Genomic DNA, 17,070 nt, shown 5'->3' on the forward strand with positions numbered 1-17,070 from the left:
TTTGGAAACATTTCACTTCCAAAATTGTTGAAACATATTTTGTAGTGAGACTAGGTTTGCGCATGTGAAGTTACACAAATAAGTTTTGCTTAGAGTACCTTTATTAATTGGGTTGACTTTTATTTTTTAAATGCAAAGGCATTATAGAGCAGTGGTTTATAAGCATAGTCTCTGTATTAGGATTGTCTGGTTTAACATTTCAACTCTTTAACTTACTGAGTGTTCAGTATGACTTTAAGGAAGTTGTCTAACTTCCATGCCAGAGTTTTTTCAACTTTAAAATGAGGGTAATAGTACCTACCTCAGTGGCTTGATTGTGAAGGCCAAATTAGGTCATGATGCAGAGTGCTTATGCTAAGGGGAGATGTGTTCTTCACTTATAGCTACTGACTTTTTCAGTCATTCAGTATGCTAGGGGATGGTCTACTACAGATATAATAGAATATAGGGATTTTTTTCAGCAAGTTGAAGGCAAAATGCTGGAGTCTGTCCACTGAAAGAAGACCCAGAGATACAGGATGTAACAATGTGTTAAAATCTTAGCGGCCATCAAAACCTATGGCCTTTACAGAAGTTTGGCTATTATTTAGAGATGGTATTCTAGTGTATCATTTTAGCATACTAACCAAGAATAACTCTGTTCCAGAATTGGCAGCTTTTATAAGTGAATTGATCAGGAGGAAAGAAAAGTGTTACAAAAATTGTAGTGCAACTATTTTGTCAGAAATAAAATAAATATGCTGTGCTAATGTTGCTAGTATGTGTTGTACCCTATAAAATAATTTTTATTTTAAATGAAATACTGGTTTACTATTTCAGTAGAAGTATCTCTAACATTTAGTTTTAATCTAGGGGAAAAATACGCTTAACTAGATTTAATCTAGGAAAAGAACTCATTTAATATTTTTATTAAATTGAGTCGGAAACCTCATGTTGTATGCTCAAAATACAGCTCTACTATAAATCAAGACAGATATACTTCTTGTGTGTTTTTTTTTTAAACATTTTATTTATTTATTTGACAGAGAGAGATCACAAGTAGGCAGAGAGGCAGGCAGAGAGAAAGAGGAGGGAGCAGGCTCCCTGCTGAGCAGAGAGCCCGATGCGGGGCTCCATCCCAGGACCCTGGGATCAAGACCTGAGCTGAAGGCAGAAGCTTTAACCCACTGAGCCACCCAGGCGCCCCTCTTGTGTTTAATAAACCCTACATTTTTTTTTTTACATTAGTAACGTTTGGATGATTAATTAGGTGAACCATACTTAATTAGATGGAAAGTATAATTGATTAGGTTAAGAAATGACCAGTCTATTTTTGACTTCCCTATTGGCTTGAATGCTCATAGTCAGTGAACAAATCCTTCCAAATATTGCGTCATTAGCCCCTTTCTTTCCATTTCTATACGGATGTATATTGAGTTGGAACTATTAAACAAACAGCCTTTACACATCCCCCAAACTATAGTACACATTGCCACCAAATTAATCTTAATTTAAATCTCTCTATTATTTGTTTATATCCCAAGTAAATTTTACTAACTTTTCCATAGGGAAGAGTCTAAAAATCCAACATTTCTTTCATCTCCATGATAATCCACTCCTCCAAACTGTCTTATAATGATTCCTCCACACTTACCTTCTTTCAAATTCAACTCCTGCTGCTTCTTCAAGTTTCATGGTCAAGATACATATATATTAGTTATTCCTCAACCTTTAAGGCACTGATTGTTTTTTCTGTTATTAATTTTATATCCTTTAATTTCTTTGTTGGTGGGGTTTGTGTGTATCTCCTATTTTCAAGTAGATATTTTACTATTTTTAATCTCTGCCAACCAGCCCAGAATCTGGTAAAAATTTAGTGATGATGATGATGATTTAAAAAGCCCTGTTCCACAACATCTAGATGTGCTTTTCAGTGTAGGGATGATATAATTTTATTATCAGAATTTGTAATTATATAAATTCTAAATGAAAAATGATCACAATGAAAATTTAAAATGAAATAATTTGAGAATATATGCTTTTGCAAACTGGAAAACTACCATGGAGTTTAATAAAAATGCCTTTGTGTCAAAGAAGTACAGACATATAGATGAAAAAACACTCAGGAATTCCACCTCAAGCTGCCCTTACTAGAGTACCATGCCTTTGTAAGAATTTCATGACTTGGCAGGCTCCACAGGTTGCCATGGTGTATGTCCTGAGTGGAGCCAAGGGCAGAAGTTAGTGTTAACTAGACGAAGAGCTCAGGGCACTCAGATCTCTACGATTTTTTTAGTAAAAAGATCTATCATCGATTTTAAGTATTGGATCAACTTTCTTTTGGGGGGTGATTTAGTGTAGAGTTGAAATAGGAGGCCCTGGAACTTCATAGACATTGAAGTCTTGGTTTGACACTGTTGAACTATATGGCTTTGGGCAAGTTAATTTTTTTAAAAAATATTTATTCATTTATTTTAGAGACAAAGAGAATGCATGAACAGGAAGAGAGGCAGAGGGAGGGAGTGAGTGAGAGAAGCAGACTCCCTGCTGAGTGGGGAGCCTGACACTGGGCTTTATCTCAGGACCCTGAAATCATGACACTGAGATCATGACCCGAGCCAAAATCAAGAGTCAGGACACCTAACCAGCTGAGTCACCCACGAGCCCCAATTTTGGGCAAGTCACTTAACCCCCTTATGCTCTCATCTGTAAAATAGTGGTAATGAAATAATACGCTTAGAGTTATTGTAAGAATTTAATGAAATACAACGCAAAGTACCTGGCACAGAGGTGATATCTACTGAGTGTAAATTTTTTAAGTTCCTGGTATCATCTAGTGGCAGGTGGCATTTATTGGGTGTTTAACTGTATACCAAGCATTCTTCTAAATTCTTTATATCAAGGGTATTAACATACTTAATTTTTGCAGCATTCTTATGCAATAGCTATTATTATAACTCAGTTTCACAGATGAGGAACTGATCCACAGAATTCAAGTAACAGTAAGTATCACAGCTGGAATTCAAAACAAGCTTTTTGGTTCCAAACACACTCTTCTTAACTACTACACAATATAAACTTTCCCACTATCAGATCATTTCCACAGACTATATCCTATGGGCAGGTTAAAAAGCAGTCTCATTTTAACACACTGTTTACCTAATTAAAACACAGTTGGCAGGGGCGCCTGGGTGGCTCAGTGGGTTGGGCCACTGCATGGGGCTTGGGTCATAACCCCGGGGTCCTGGGATGGAACCCCACATTGGGCTCCTGCTCGGTGGGGAACCTGCTTCTCCCTGCTGCTCTGCCTGCTTGTGCTCTCTCACTCTGTCAAATAAATGGATAAAATCTTAAAAAACAAAACAACAACAACAAAAAAACACAGTTGGCAGAAGCATGTAATGCATTCTATAGTCACACATAAATCATTTTAATTTATCCATCCTTTTGTATTAGCTGCACTATTGCTCCCTTTAAATTATGGGAAATCCAGCCTTGCTTATATCTTACCTAGACAAGAGCACAGTTTTCAATCCTTGTTCCAGAACCTGTACAAATCTTATCTCTTATTTGTTTTGCTGCCTGTGAATAATTAATTAAATAAATATTATCGAAGACCCAAATAATCTAAAAAAGCAAATTTAGAATATCCACAAAAAGATATTTAGGAAAACCTTTATGAAATTAAGAGATGTTATCTGCTGTTCTAGGCGTGGGTGACTTTTATCAAAACATTTCGCCTACTTTCAAATTTCCACTTGTTAAAACCAAAGGCCTTATTTGCCTGTCATTTTCAGTACTGTATTTTTCAGAAAAGTTTCTGGCAGCTAATTTTAAAGAGATTTTGTTATAAAGGAAAAATAAGGAAGGCAAACTGTTTCATATTCCTGTTGAAAGAGTTTCCTTGACCTTCTGCATTATTATAAAGAAAATCACCAGTTTATCCAAACCTCACCCACCTTTGGTTATTTTCAGAACTTTACAATTTATATATCCTAAGGCAGTGATTTTCAAGCATGATTTTGAAACGCTATGGGGTTTTCCAAATTATTTGAAGGGAGGATGGCAAAGAATTCTTAAAACAAAATTAATTTTATTTTCAAAAAGCTGTGTGAATGCCATATATCATTTGGGGGATTCAGGAGAGTAATTGTAGATGTAAGGATATTAATCAAATAATGATAGGATAGGGAAATCTATAGAAGGGCAGCTAATTCTGTGTCTACAGTGGAGTCCTTTAATAAGCACTAAAGCAATGGAAAATTTGCAGAATGCCTTTGCTCAGTTTTAGAACTTGTTTACCACAATCCTCAATGAATTTTCAATAGAATATTATCATATCTTCCATTTTAGCTTAGTTATTCTCATCAACAGAGTACCTAATCTCTGAGCATCTACATGACATGCCACTTATGAGAAGACTAACTTGTAAATATTTTACTCCTTTTAAATGAAGTTACTGAAAGCAAGAACTAGAACCTAGAATATCCTGAACTCAATGAATTTCCCATTTTATGGCCTATAGTATTCTTAGTCATACAGATTCCTTTATTTGGTCATTGAGAATCACGTTTCTCTACTTAAAACCAGACATTAAGTATCTTCTGCTTCCTGGCTCTCATTAGGTACTTGGGCTATACTTTGACATGTGGATTGTTTTGCAGTTAATTTACAGGATAATAAATGCCCAGACAATGTGGACAGCATCTAGCTAATTTTTAAATATCCTCGACCATATCATATAGTGTCTAGCACAAAATAAATGCCCACAGATGTTTGCTGATTAGAACTGTTTTTAGACAGTGGGAAATTTTTCTAATATTTTGAGGGCTGGGGGTATCAACTTGCTACCTGTTGTTTCGTGTTTTTTTTTTCCCCCCTCACTTTATTCTGCTATCTGAATTCTTTCATTTCTACAAACCTTAATAAGTTTTACATCTGTTGACTACTGGGCTTTATTTATTTTTTATCCAAACAAACTTGCTTATTTCTTCTTTACTGCATTTGCACGTTCTAGTTCTTTATCCTGGAAGGCACTTCTTTGTCATCTTTCTTTTCACTAATTTTTGATCCTCTCCATCTGCAAGCTTTACTCCACCTTAACATTTCCTTATCAGTTATGCATACCTTTTTCATTTTATTTTTCTGTACCGGATAATTATTACTACATGTTCTGGTGCCTTCTCCTGAGTATTGTCCAGTCTTTTCCATTAATGTAAGAGTTCTTTGAGGGCAAGCATTTCATACCTGTTTTGCACAACTCCTAATGCAATAGTCCTTCAGCCCACTTTACAGAAATTGCATACTCATTTAGTGCTAAAAGGTAGGAAGAAATTGACATCTTTAGCTTGTTTAAAGTAAGGTTGTTTGCCACTTAAAGTTTAGCATTGACGAAACCTTTTGTACTGGTGAGAATTCTTTAAGAACAATCACATCTTGATTTTTAAAAATTTGAGTATTTGCAGAACAGATTTTCTGATTAAGTCATGGAACCTATGGTTCATTAAATTGTTATAGTTATACCAAGTGGTGACCCTGTGCTCCTGTAAACAGAACCTCAGGGTATCTTTTTCTGTAACAATTTAAAGACAAAGAATTTAAATTTAAGGTGGAATACCGAGGGAGGGAGGGAGGAAAGTGGGAAAAACTTTTAAAACTGACCTAATAGTAATCGTAGAAACCAAAACCAAAAACCAAAAACCAAAGAACAACACACAAAAAAACCCCAGTTGAATCAGACTATTCTGTTCTCTATTTTATCTGGATGTATTTCTTAATTCCTTCTTAAATCATTGTGTTTTTAAAATACAAAGGAAATATTCTTAGTTCCTGAGAAAAGTGATTTGATTTCAATCCTGAGCTCTCTGTAACATCCCTAGACTGCTGGGGACATCTCTATGCAAAGGTTTGGGCTCTCTTACAATCCAGTGTTAAAGGCTTGCATTGCCATTCTCCACACAATGAGATTTAACAGGCTTTATTATCACTTGCTTACTTACTTGAGTTGTTGTAACATTTTCAATTTATTTCTAGTAGTAAATTAAATAAGCAAGAAATTCTTTTTTTTTTAATTTTAAACCTCCCTTGAGTGTGTTGAAGCTATGTTGATCACAAGTGAAAATCTTACATCAAAAGAAAAATAAGGAAATAACTATGAAAAGCTAGATTTATTTTACCCTTTTATAGTTGACTATATAAAGTTTTGTATACCATCAGTAATAATTAAAATTTCAAAATCATTTTTAACTACTCTTATGAAAACTGTATTCCCCTCTGGAAGGTCGTCAGTTTAAACCCAAAGAGATCATAAATACTATTCTTGGATGTAAATACTGTTGTCCCATGTTTTGAAAGAGCCATAATTAGCAAGGTTGTACAACACAACAGCAACCTGTAATGTGTTCCATATGTGGTATTCTAAAACCTTTTGTTTTAGTTTCTAACAAGAGAAAAAAAAAAGACTCCATTTTATTTCCTTGGGATTTGTCTTATAAGGTGCATCAGATTGAATTTAGCAAACAGGGAAGTATTCCTCCTTATCTAGCTAGTGCTTGTTTATTCTTCCCTTATAAAAAGCAAAGGACTAGTAATTTTCTTTTATGAACGGGGACTGACGGCAGATAAATAACCCTTGCGGGAGAGGAAGGTCAAGTTCAAAGTTTTTCTTTCCTTTGGATTCAGGAATAAGCAAATGGAAAGACTAGCCAAACAGCCAAGCAGCAGGCATCTGATGGTTAAGCCCTCCCCCCAGGACTTTTTATGTACAAAAGCAGAAGTCACTGGAGCAGCTGCGGCGCATTAGTTCCAATAGTTTAACAGGCTGCTTTGTAGCGCTGACAAAGCCAGGCTAACGCAGAGGCTTCCCTCCATATTCCCCTGCCCTGCTAGCTCGTCAGTGATCTTTGGCAGGGGATCGGCAGAGGAGGGGTGACGTTTAACAGGCTTCCGCTGAGGAGTGCGCTCTTCTCGTCTACACCCAGCCCCACCTTCACGGAGAGACTGAGGCAGGCGATCAAATGAACTAACAACAGCTGGATCGGACCTGCTTCTCTGGACGTTTCCCCGGACTCTGAGAGAAGCAGCCACTGGAAAGACGCCAGGGAAACACGTTGCCCTGGATTGTCGCCAACTGTACAAAGTTGACCCGGAAAATGGCTCAGCAGACGACAAGCCCGGACACCTTAACAGTACCTGAAGTGGATAATCCGCACTGTCCAAACCCCTGGCTGAATGAGGACCTTGTGAAATCCTTGCGGGAAAACCTGTTGCAGCAGGAGAAGTCCAAGCCAGCCAGGAAATCGGTCTCTCCCAAGCTCTCTCCAGTGATTTCTCCGAGAAATTCCCCCAGGCTCCTGCGGAGGATGCTTCTCAGCAGCAACATCCCTAAACAGCGGCGTTTCACGGTGGCACATACGTGGTAAGGTTTGCGAGGCTGACCGGAATTGGTGGCGGTTACCCCCGGGTGATCTGTGCGCCTCCCGCCCTTTCGCTTTTCGGGGTGGGGAGGAAGGACTCTCATCATTCCTCACCTGTGATTTATAGGAAGTCTTGTACCTTACTAAGGGATCCCACAGATGTCCTAGTCAAAGCAGCAGTCTTTTAGACTGGGATCATTGAAGTGGGTGGTTCCCAAAGTTCAATTCCTATTGCAAGTTCCTACAAGAAAATTGGATTCCAGATGTCAAATAAGAATGCAGTTTTACTCCCATACCGATGTGGTGGCGTTTCTTTGATTTCATAAGCTAATATCCCTGCCAGGTCCTGTAACTACCAAGAAAGAAAGGACCAGAAAGGAGAGGAGGAAAATCATAGTTTGCTCTCCTTTCTGCATAACACCCAGTTGAACAGAGATGTGTGTGAAGAGAGTGTGTGCTGTGTGTATAATGGTGTGCCCCCTCAAGCCCCTCCTTTGCTACTGACTTTAATGTATTTATAAACTCAAACATGTCTTTCCAATGGAAAGAAGAAAGGGTTAAGGAATTCTGTGCAGGAAATTTCTGGCTGTTACTTGGTAATATTGTTGTGTTCTTTGATTTTGGGTTCTGTGTTTTGTCAATATTTTTATTTTCTTTGTGAATATTGTTACCTTTTTTTATAACGGGTGGATTTTTATGCATATTTTTCACCTAGTTTTTTAGATGAGTACTGATATTTTCCTGCTTTTGTAAATGCAAATATTAAAATTTACTATTGTCTAGGCTTATTATAGTGTTTTGCCTGAGGAGAGGCAATTCTAAGCTATGATGGTGTGTGTGTGGGGGGGGTGGTGGTTTGTGATACATATTTGGCTTATTTTAGGTAGCAGTAGGTTCCATACACTACCTGCACATTTTGGTAAAATGAATATTATGATGAAACAGCTGAAACAAAAAATAATGAACCTGGTAGTTGGGAATTTGACTGAATTTTTTTTATACATTTTTTCCATAGAAGACCAAAGATCATACCAGAAATGGCAAAGCAAATCAAAGAAATAAATCAGAAACAAGACTTCTAGGAAAAAGGCAACAAGAAGTAGAGGAGTCAAAAGCTAAACTAGCAACATGGCCATACTCTGGACTGTATTAACATCGTAGATGAAAATAGATGACAGAGGAAATACATATCCTACCCAAAGAAATGTCCAGCCTCAGAATTTTAATTTCAAATAGCTAGAACTCTCACTGGAGAAGTGTTCTTCTTTCCTCCAGGATTTTAACTAGATGGCATTTCTATGTTATTTAGATAAAATTGTCATATGGGGGGTAAGAAAAACCTTGCATTATCCAAGATTAAAAAGGAAATTCTGGAAAAGTCACTTTTCTCTGAATAAGGTATTGTTGAAAAAATTAGAGGTTAAGTATGGGGTAAAAGACATAGTTAAACCCTGGGGGAGAGTGATGGCTTGAGACCAGAGCAGGAAAGCTGCTCATTTATTTTCCTCATGGATATTGTTATCTTCTTCATAATGGGTGAATTTTTTTATGCATATTTTATAAAGAATCAGGCCAGAGTAGGGTGCCAGTGAAGAGTCAGGCCCAGAATTTTGATATCCAATGTCCATTTTGGTTGAGATAGTTTTTTAAAATTACACTTCCTAAATTGTACTCATTGTTGAATTGGTAAGCCTCAGCTCGGTTGCTTGATTTCCAACTGAGTGAAGCAACCTAGAGTTCATCTGAAGGTTATCTGAACTATTTAGACATGTTGAGATGTAAGGAAGGCAGGAAATCTCATGAAGACAGGCTTTCTTCTGAAATTTCTGGCACTTCCTTTTCTGGTGCTGTTTGGGGAAACACCAAAAGCACAATTTTCTGACGATATTTTATTTTGGTATATCATGCCTCAGCTAGATCAGGAAGGCATCAAAAGAGCAATGGAAATGGAAAATAAAAATCATAATATTCTCAGTAACTCAGGAGGAAACACTATCTTTTGTCGACTAAAAGCATCCAGCAGGGGAGTTGGAATGAGTACCTCACATCCTCATGTTGGTCCAATGATCCCCAAGACTTTTGTAATATCCATAGGTATCTTATAACAAATACTATTCTAGGGATGCCTGGGTGGCTCAGTCGATTAAGCGGCTGCCTTTGGCTTGGGTGGTGGTCCCGGGATCCTGGGATCGAGTCCTGCATCGGGCTCCTTGCTCAGCGGAAAGCCTGCTTCTCTCTCTGCCTCTGCCTATCTCTCTGCCTACTGTGCTCTCTCTCTGACAAAAAAATAAAATCTTAAAAAAAAATACAAATATTATTCTACCTGTGCTTTCATAACTTAGACTAAACACTATGCAGAATTAAAAAAAATTCTAAACTGTTTTGATGTATTTACATTTTTTGCTACCTAAACTGCTGCTACCACTACCACACTCAAATCCTCTGCTCCTCCTAAATTAGATGATGAGCCATTTAAATACATGCCTTATATGTTTACCTCAGAATGTTGGTTACTGTGCCTGTTATTCCTGTTGAGGTGAAAGTGTTTAATTTGTCCATACTGATGACAGAACTGAATAAGAGCTGTTCTTTGGTTTGAAATAATTTGCCCTCTAGTTGAAAAAATAAATACCATTGAAAGGCATTTAAGTAAGGTAATCATGTTGCTCTACAAGATATTCTCCGAATCTTAGTGGATTGACACCCTAAATGGTTTCATCTGCTGCTGCTTCTCATGGGCATGTATGCTACCCTGGGGTGTTTCAGCAACCTGGGATCCTACCACCTTATAGCTCCACTACTTATGACACATGATTTTTAAGGATACCACGCTTAGTGGAATCAGTGGAAAAGAATGGGAAGATGACATGTGTGAATTTTTAATGAGGCAGGCCTAGAAGTACACATATCTCTTATTCCTTGGTTAGAACTCGGCTCAATGGTCACATCTAACTGCAAAGGACGATGGGACATATTCTCAGCTGTTTCCAGGAACAAGATCAAACAGATGGGGTGAATAGCTAGCCCATTTCAATCACAGAACATTATTGCCACCTGCTTTACCCTTTATACCATAGTTGAATTCATGGAATAACATTTATGATGACCAGCCCTTTAACATCTCTGCACACTTCCTGGATGAGAGTCATACATAGAAATTCTATTTGTTGGCAAGTCTATTGATTTGGAAGTCCTTGCTAATATACAGCTGAAATATCCTTCCCTGTGATTGTTATGCTTGGGTCCAGGATCTGTTTTGAAAACCGCACACCCTGAATCTCTCCTCTCTCCTTATGGTAGCCCTTAAGGTAAGAGGCATGGAGTAACCTGCTAGAAAGCCAGGACCTTGTTCAATTATTCCTCATGTACCCATTAATCAATATTTTCAGTGTTAACAGGTTTTTTTCTCTCTTAAACAAATTGTTTTCTTAACTAAACATCCTAACACATTCCACCTTTATTGTTCTATATTTACTAGGTTGATTGTGGTTATTCTTATCCAAAATTCATTTGGATTTTCATGACCCACTTCAAGAGTAGCATACTGAGTTGACACAATGCTTCAGGTGTTGTGTGACTTGTATAGAGAGCACCTAAGCAGAAGCTAGCCTACCTGAGTTTAAATTCTGACTTCCCATTTACTAGTTGCATGATTTTAAACAAATTTCTTCTCCTAATGCCTCAATTTCCCTATTACCCAGTTTCCTGGGAATAGTAAAGTATCTTTTAGGTGTTGTGGTTTCATTAAGTATATTATATGTAGTGCTCGCTTCGGCAGCACATATACTAAAATTGGAACGATACAGAGAAGATTAGCATGGCCCCTGCGCAAGGATGACACGCAAATTCGTGAAGCGTTCCATATTTAAAAAAAAAAAAAGTATAGTATATGTAGATTACAGTGTACTGTACAGGGATCGACATTGAATGAGTATCACTGTAAGTAAATATATTCCTTATTACATTTAATACATGTCCATTATTCCAGCCTTGGTCTGCCTGGATCTTCAGGATCACTCGATGATTATCTTGTCAGTTGTTTGTGAATGGATTGGGCTAAAGAGAAAATATGCAAAGAGACCAAGAGTTTGCAAGAATAACAGGTGTATGTCTCATGACTATGGAAAAGGAGAAGGCAGAGAGGAGATATATTCCTGAGGTGGAACCATAGAACTTGACGCCTCTCCCCTCCCTACCCCATTCCACATGTCATTCGAATCTCTTTGTTCCTGAGAGCTTCCTCCTGTTCCCCCAAATGAAAATAATCTGCCGCTTCTTCAGAATCTATGGCAGTTCTTTCAATGATTATTCATAATAATTACATCACTAGCTAATGTTTATTGAACGGTGTTTTGGGGGGCTTGGGGTTTTTTGTTTGTTTTCTTGGTCCGTACTGTGTGTTAAACTAGAACCCTCTATGTCTGTGCTTTTTACCACTCTGTTTTATCATTTTTACTTAATATTTAGTTCCTTCTAGTCTAGTGATTATAGACAGGACTCTGCTTTCATCTGAGTAGGGGATTCCCTCTAGATGTCAGGAACTCCAAAGTCAGCGTGATCTCTAGTGAAGAAAACATAATTTCCAATATAAGTTTACTTCAGGAAAATCAGATAGTCAGGAAAATCTTTGTTTTTCAGGTTTTCTTTTTAATGTACACTGTGAATGAAAAGTGTTCTAGAGGGTGTATAAGTAAAATTAGGGATTAAGGTTTCTCTGGGTAAGTTGGTAATATTCTTCGTATGCCTTACCCTTACAAATTCTGTGTATACATGTGTGTTTTTAGTTACAACATTTAAAAGTAGAAGAACCAGTTAGTAACATCCTTAACAAAATAATTTCAACATATTTAGATAACAAAATAATTAGATGTATTTTTGAAAGGCCTCTTGCAGGAGACTTTTAGGTAATCTAAAGATTTTTAGGGAACTAGATAAGTGCTTTTGGCCATATTTTTATTTATTATAGATTTCTCTTTATCTGACTTTGGCATTAGCTATAAAACTGTTCATGTTTAAAAGTAAACATTTGCTTTCTTGAGTCATAATTTCTTCAGCAAGTGTACTTGTTTTTATGGTTATTAAAAGAGAAATATGCTATAAATTTTCTTCAAATTATGGAAGGGAGGAAAAAACCCTTCCTTATCTACAAAGGAGTAATCTAGCCATTTAGAGAGTTTGTAGCATGCACACGCACATGCACCCACGGGCACATGAGTAGGTTTTCAGCCAGTGTTATTGATGGTATTTGAGGACTCTCTCCCTTGTTCTAGTTGCCTGTATTTGCCCTATGTAACTTTAAGGTGATCTTTTCTCTGTCCTTTATGGTACAGATATCCAGAGACAGGCATTGCTAGTGTTTTCTGAGGAGCTGAGAACCCAGAGGTGAGCTGTGGGTATAGTGTGATACCAGGAGGTGGGAAGGAAGTTTCTGGGGAAATTATCTGGGGAGCACAACAGGAAGTACTGCAGGCATGTTGGGTGGGGTCACTTGGCTGAATCTTTAGCTGTGTCCCGGGTGTAATTGGCTGTCTATTTTCACGGAAATCTTGGGGGCGCTGGAAGTTAAGGGTGTCTGTAGCTTTTAAAAGATTGATTCGCCTTTCCTACAAATCAGAACACCCCAGAGGATATTCCTTTTAAAGAAGTTGTCAATTGGCTTGCAATATTTAAGAAATTACAAAGAAAAAACCTTAACAAATGGTTGCTGAGGCAAAATGAAGAAAATGCTGAAATGACCTGGCAGTGTACTACATATATGTGCTTTCTATGACTTTTGACATTTATATTAAATCAAGAGAGAACACATGAAACACATCTGCACCAGCTGAAGCCATTACTACTAATGGTAAATATACCTTTAAGCAAAAGCAATTTTTTTTGTAAACTTGGCAAAAGTGTTGAATTGAGAAGAAAAGAAAAGAATTGAATTTCAGAGTTCATTAAAATTATTTTTCAATCATGGTTTTAATTTTCACAGTCACTCTTTGTATACATATCCTTTTTTTTTATTTTCAAGATTTTATTTATTATTTGATGGACAGAGATCTCAAGTAGGCAGAGAGGCAGGCAGAGAGAGAGGAGGAAGCAGGCTCCCTGCTGAGCAGAGAACCTGATGCAGGGCTCGATCCCAGGACCCTGGGATCATGACCTGAGCCGAAGGCAGAGGCTTTAACTCACTGAGCCACCCAGGTGCCCCTATACATATCCTTATAAATAACAAGTTCCTGTGAGGTTAGGTAATTAAATGAGCTTCAGCACTTTTTATGTTTTTTTTAGACCGGATGTTGCTAAAATTATTCTTCAAGTAGCAGTTTCAGGAAGAAGTTTTATTATCACCAGTGTAGCAAAATTATGTCATTGTTTTTTTAATGGATTTGCTTTTGAAAAGAAATCACGTTTTTAAAACTGTGATCACTTTAGTAGAGTTGAAGCCCTCTATTTCTAGCTCCACTGGCCACTTATATTTGACCTTAGTTACCCAACCTTTTTCAATTGTAGAGTCTCTATTTAAAAGTCATATGGTTATAAAGGCATTTGATATTTACAAGTAAAAAACTGACTAATTAAATTTACAAAGTGATAACAAACTATGGTACATTTAAGATAAGTAATTAAAAACAAATTCCAGGGGCGCCTATGTGGCTCAGTGGGTTAAGCCTCTGCCTTCGGCCCAGGTCATGATCTTGGGGTCCTGGGATCGAGCCCCGCATTGGGCTCTTTGCTTGGCAGGGAGCCTGCTTCCCTCCTCTCTCTCTGCCTGCCTCTCTGTCTACTTGTGATCTCTCTCTCTCTGTCAAATAAATAAAAAAATTAAAAAAAAAATTCCAGCTTGGTGTTGTATGTGAGTGAGGTAGACGCCATGTGGGTGAAAAGAGGGACAGAATTCTTTAATAATTCTGTGACTCATTCAAAGTCTGCAGGGCCTTCAGAATGAAAATCAGTTGGTATTCACTCTAAGATACAATCTAGAAGCCATGATTTTAGGTAGGAAATATGGAAATCTATAGATAATAATAATCTAATCAAAAATTTTCTTTTATGGCATCTTCAATTATATACCATTTTAATGTATCAGTCTCTTCTGCATATATAAAATAGAAAAAATCATTTTATCTTTCATGTTAAAGGCATAAATGCTCTCTGTTTCACATGAAGTACTTATTCACAAAATGAGATCGTCAGTTGATATGAGAAGTATCATCCAACTTCATTTTGGAATAAGAACTTTAGGTTCATAATAACATAGCTTATAATCTTAGATTTATTATAACATAGCCCTTAATGATTTTGCTCCAGCTCAGCGTCAGGTTCTTTATGTACATTGACCTTCAAAACAAACAAGAACTGAATTTAAGTATCATTAGCTGTATTTTCCATATGCAGATGCTAGGGTCCACAAAAATTTTTGTATAACAAAGATCGTGTAGCTCTGAAGCCATGAAGTGAGTTGAGTTCAAACTTGAACAAAGGTCTGCCTAACTTTCTATCCTGCATTCTTTCAGCAAAGCAACCCTTGAGCTAAGAGTCACATTCACATTTATGTCTCTACCTTGAATGTATATTGAGGCAAAAACAATGAGTGTTTAGTGACTTTACCAGAATAGTGGTGAAGTTCACAGAAGGGCAGGGGCAGAATTCATTCTTGGTGTAGAATCTCAGTTTATTTATTTACACATGTAGCTTGTAGAATGTAGTTGTTCTTTTTGTGATGAAAGTGAATGTATGTGTAGGAGAAATATATGTCTTTGGTGAAGGAGGGCTTCAGAGTCAATAGAGAGTATTCTGATTCAGAGTAGTTTTTAAAATAAGTCTGGCAGTTGGGCACCTGGGTGGCTCAGTGGGTTAAAGCCTCTGCCTTCGGCTCGGGTCGTGACCCCAGCGTCCTGGGATCGAGCCCCGCGTCGGGCTTTCTGCTCAGTGGAGAGCCTGCTTCCCTTCCTCTCTCTCTCTGCCTGCCTCTCTGCCTACTTGTGATTCTCTGTCTGTCAAATAAATAAATAAAATCTTTAAAAAAAAAAAATAAGACTGGCACTGGGGCGCCTGGGTGGCTCAGTTGGTTAAGCGACTGCCTTCAGCTCAGGTCATGATCCTGGAGTCCCGGGATCGAATCCCACATCACGGGCTCTCTGCTCGGCAGGGGGTCTTCTCCCTCTGACCCTCCCCCTTCTCATGTTCTCTCTCTCTCTCATTCTCACGCTCTCTCAAATAAATAAATAAAATCTTAAAAAAAATAAGACTGGCATAAAAACAAAACCAATCAGAATAATTTTATTTTCAATGATTCGGAGGAAAAGGCAAGGAAGGCTTGGGCTCTAAAGAGATCAACTCAAAAATCTATTAATGTTTAGTTCCAGAAGAGCCAGCTGGAAATGATGGTCTGCAGGCTCAAGTCACTAAGCAACAGAGCAGCAATCTGCTTGGTAACCAGAGCTGGCCTGACTCACAGGCTGGCTGCGAACGACCGGATAGCCGGATAGGAGGACCAAAGCCCATCGTACCTCAAAACAATCTCCTTCTGTTCATCTGCCAGTCTTCATGCCAGATCCCTTCCTTATGGGCTCATCCCCTTGACTTAACAAGATACCTGCCTTTTGAATAGAACTGTCTCTGGGGCCAGAAATAAATGCTGTCTTTCCTCTTTCAAGTGACAGATCTGATATTGTCTTCTTTGGGTCAGGACATCCTTTGAAAATGTAAGGTTTAATGAGAGAAAAGGAGTGAAAACATTGGGAATCAGTGGCCTGACTTTGGGTTTTTGTAATCCAGTGTATACAGGGCCAAATTGCCTGACTTCATTTGGTGATACCTGTCTTTGAACTCTGAGAGCACAAACCTTGCTATTTGTTTGTCATTTTATATCTTCTGCTATCTTCTATTTTTGTGCAATTTGCCTGTATAGCTGAACTATTAGTTCCTAAAATGTGGCAATCTCTGTATCCATCTGGAGTGCCAAGTGACACCTGTATAATACTCATTTAGTAAATATTTGTTGTTCAATTGAGAAACATCCCTTCCATTACTGTGCATCTTATGCTAAACCGCTGGGGAGATCCATACTCTTCCAGCCTTAAAGTCCTGGTAATGTGGTATTTGAATGCCCTAGTGGAAAGAAATTTCAAACTCAATGATTAACCATTTATATGGACTTTGTCACCATGAGTTTGTGCCTGTGTGTGTGTGTGTGTGTATTCTGGGTTTACACACACTAGACTGGTTTAATTTAACTATATAATATATATGTATGAATTAGTATGTAAGAGTATCACAGATTTGTCAAGCATATGCATTTTAACAATATTTAGTTTACATTTTGAAAGTAAATTATGCCTGTTGTATTTCTAAAGAAAATAAACTTACATAAATATATTTGTGATTCTTAGGAAATTACTGAATAACTAGCTTGTAAAGCTCTAATGACTAATCCTTATCTCTTAGAATTCATAGTGGTTAAATTATACACCAAGACCTAAGCTTATAAAGGAGATGTCAAGATTTTGAGGAGAAATTAAAAAAAAAAAAAAAGAAAAAAAACCATCTTTTATAGTTCCTTTTTTAGGATGACAATTTAGAGAAACTTTGAACTGGCAGAAACTAAGCATCAGTTCTCCAAAGTAGATCTTCAGAATAAGTAAAATTGAATAATAGGAAACCTTTTTGAATATATTTAGCATAGAAA

The 17,070-nt window shown here is 37.5% G+C and overlaps 1 protein-coding gene and 1 non-coding gene across 7 annotated transcripts in view; both read left to right on the top strand.

Moving 5' to 3' along the window:
* The window catches only part of PDE4D (phosphodiesterase 4D), a 1,501,314-nt gene that overhangs the window by 746,080 nt on the left and 738,164 nt on the right, over nt 1–17,070 (top strand). The window contains exon 1 of one of the 6 annotated variants that reach the window (XM_045999299.1): nt 6,796–7,396. The exons of the other annotated variants lie outside the window; for them this stretch is intronic. Coding sequence (XP_045855255.1) covers nt 7,131–7,396 — 266 coding nt within the window. The 5' untranslated portion in view covers nt 6,796–7,130. Of the gene's footprint in view, nt 1–6,795; nt 7,397–17,070 lie in introns of those variants that run through there. 6 annotated transcript variants of the gene reach the window in all.
* LOC123939472 lies at nt 11,157–11,263 on the top strand. Its single transcript, XR_006817855.1, has one exon. It is a non-coding gene; the product is annotated as a U6 spliceosomal RNA (small nuclear RNA).

The sequence above is a fragment of the Meles meles genome, chromosome 3 (assembly GCF_922984935.1).
Source record: "Meles meles chromosome 3, mMelMel3.1 paternal haplotype, whole genome shotgun sequence".
Classification (NCBI taxonomy): Eukaryota; Metazoa; Chordata; class Mammalia; order Carnivora; family Mustelidae; genus Meles; species Meles meles.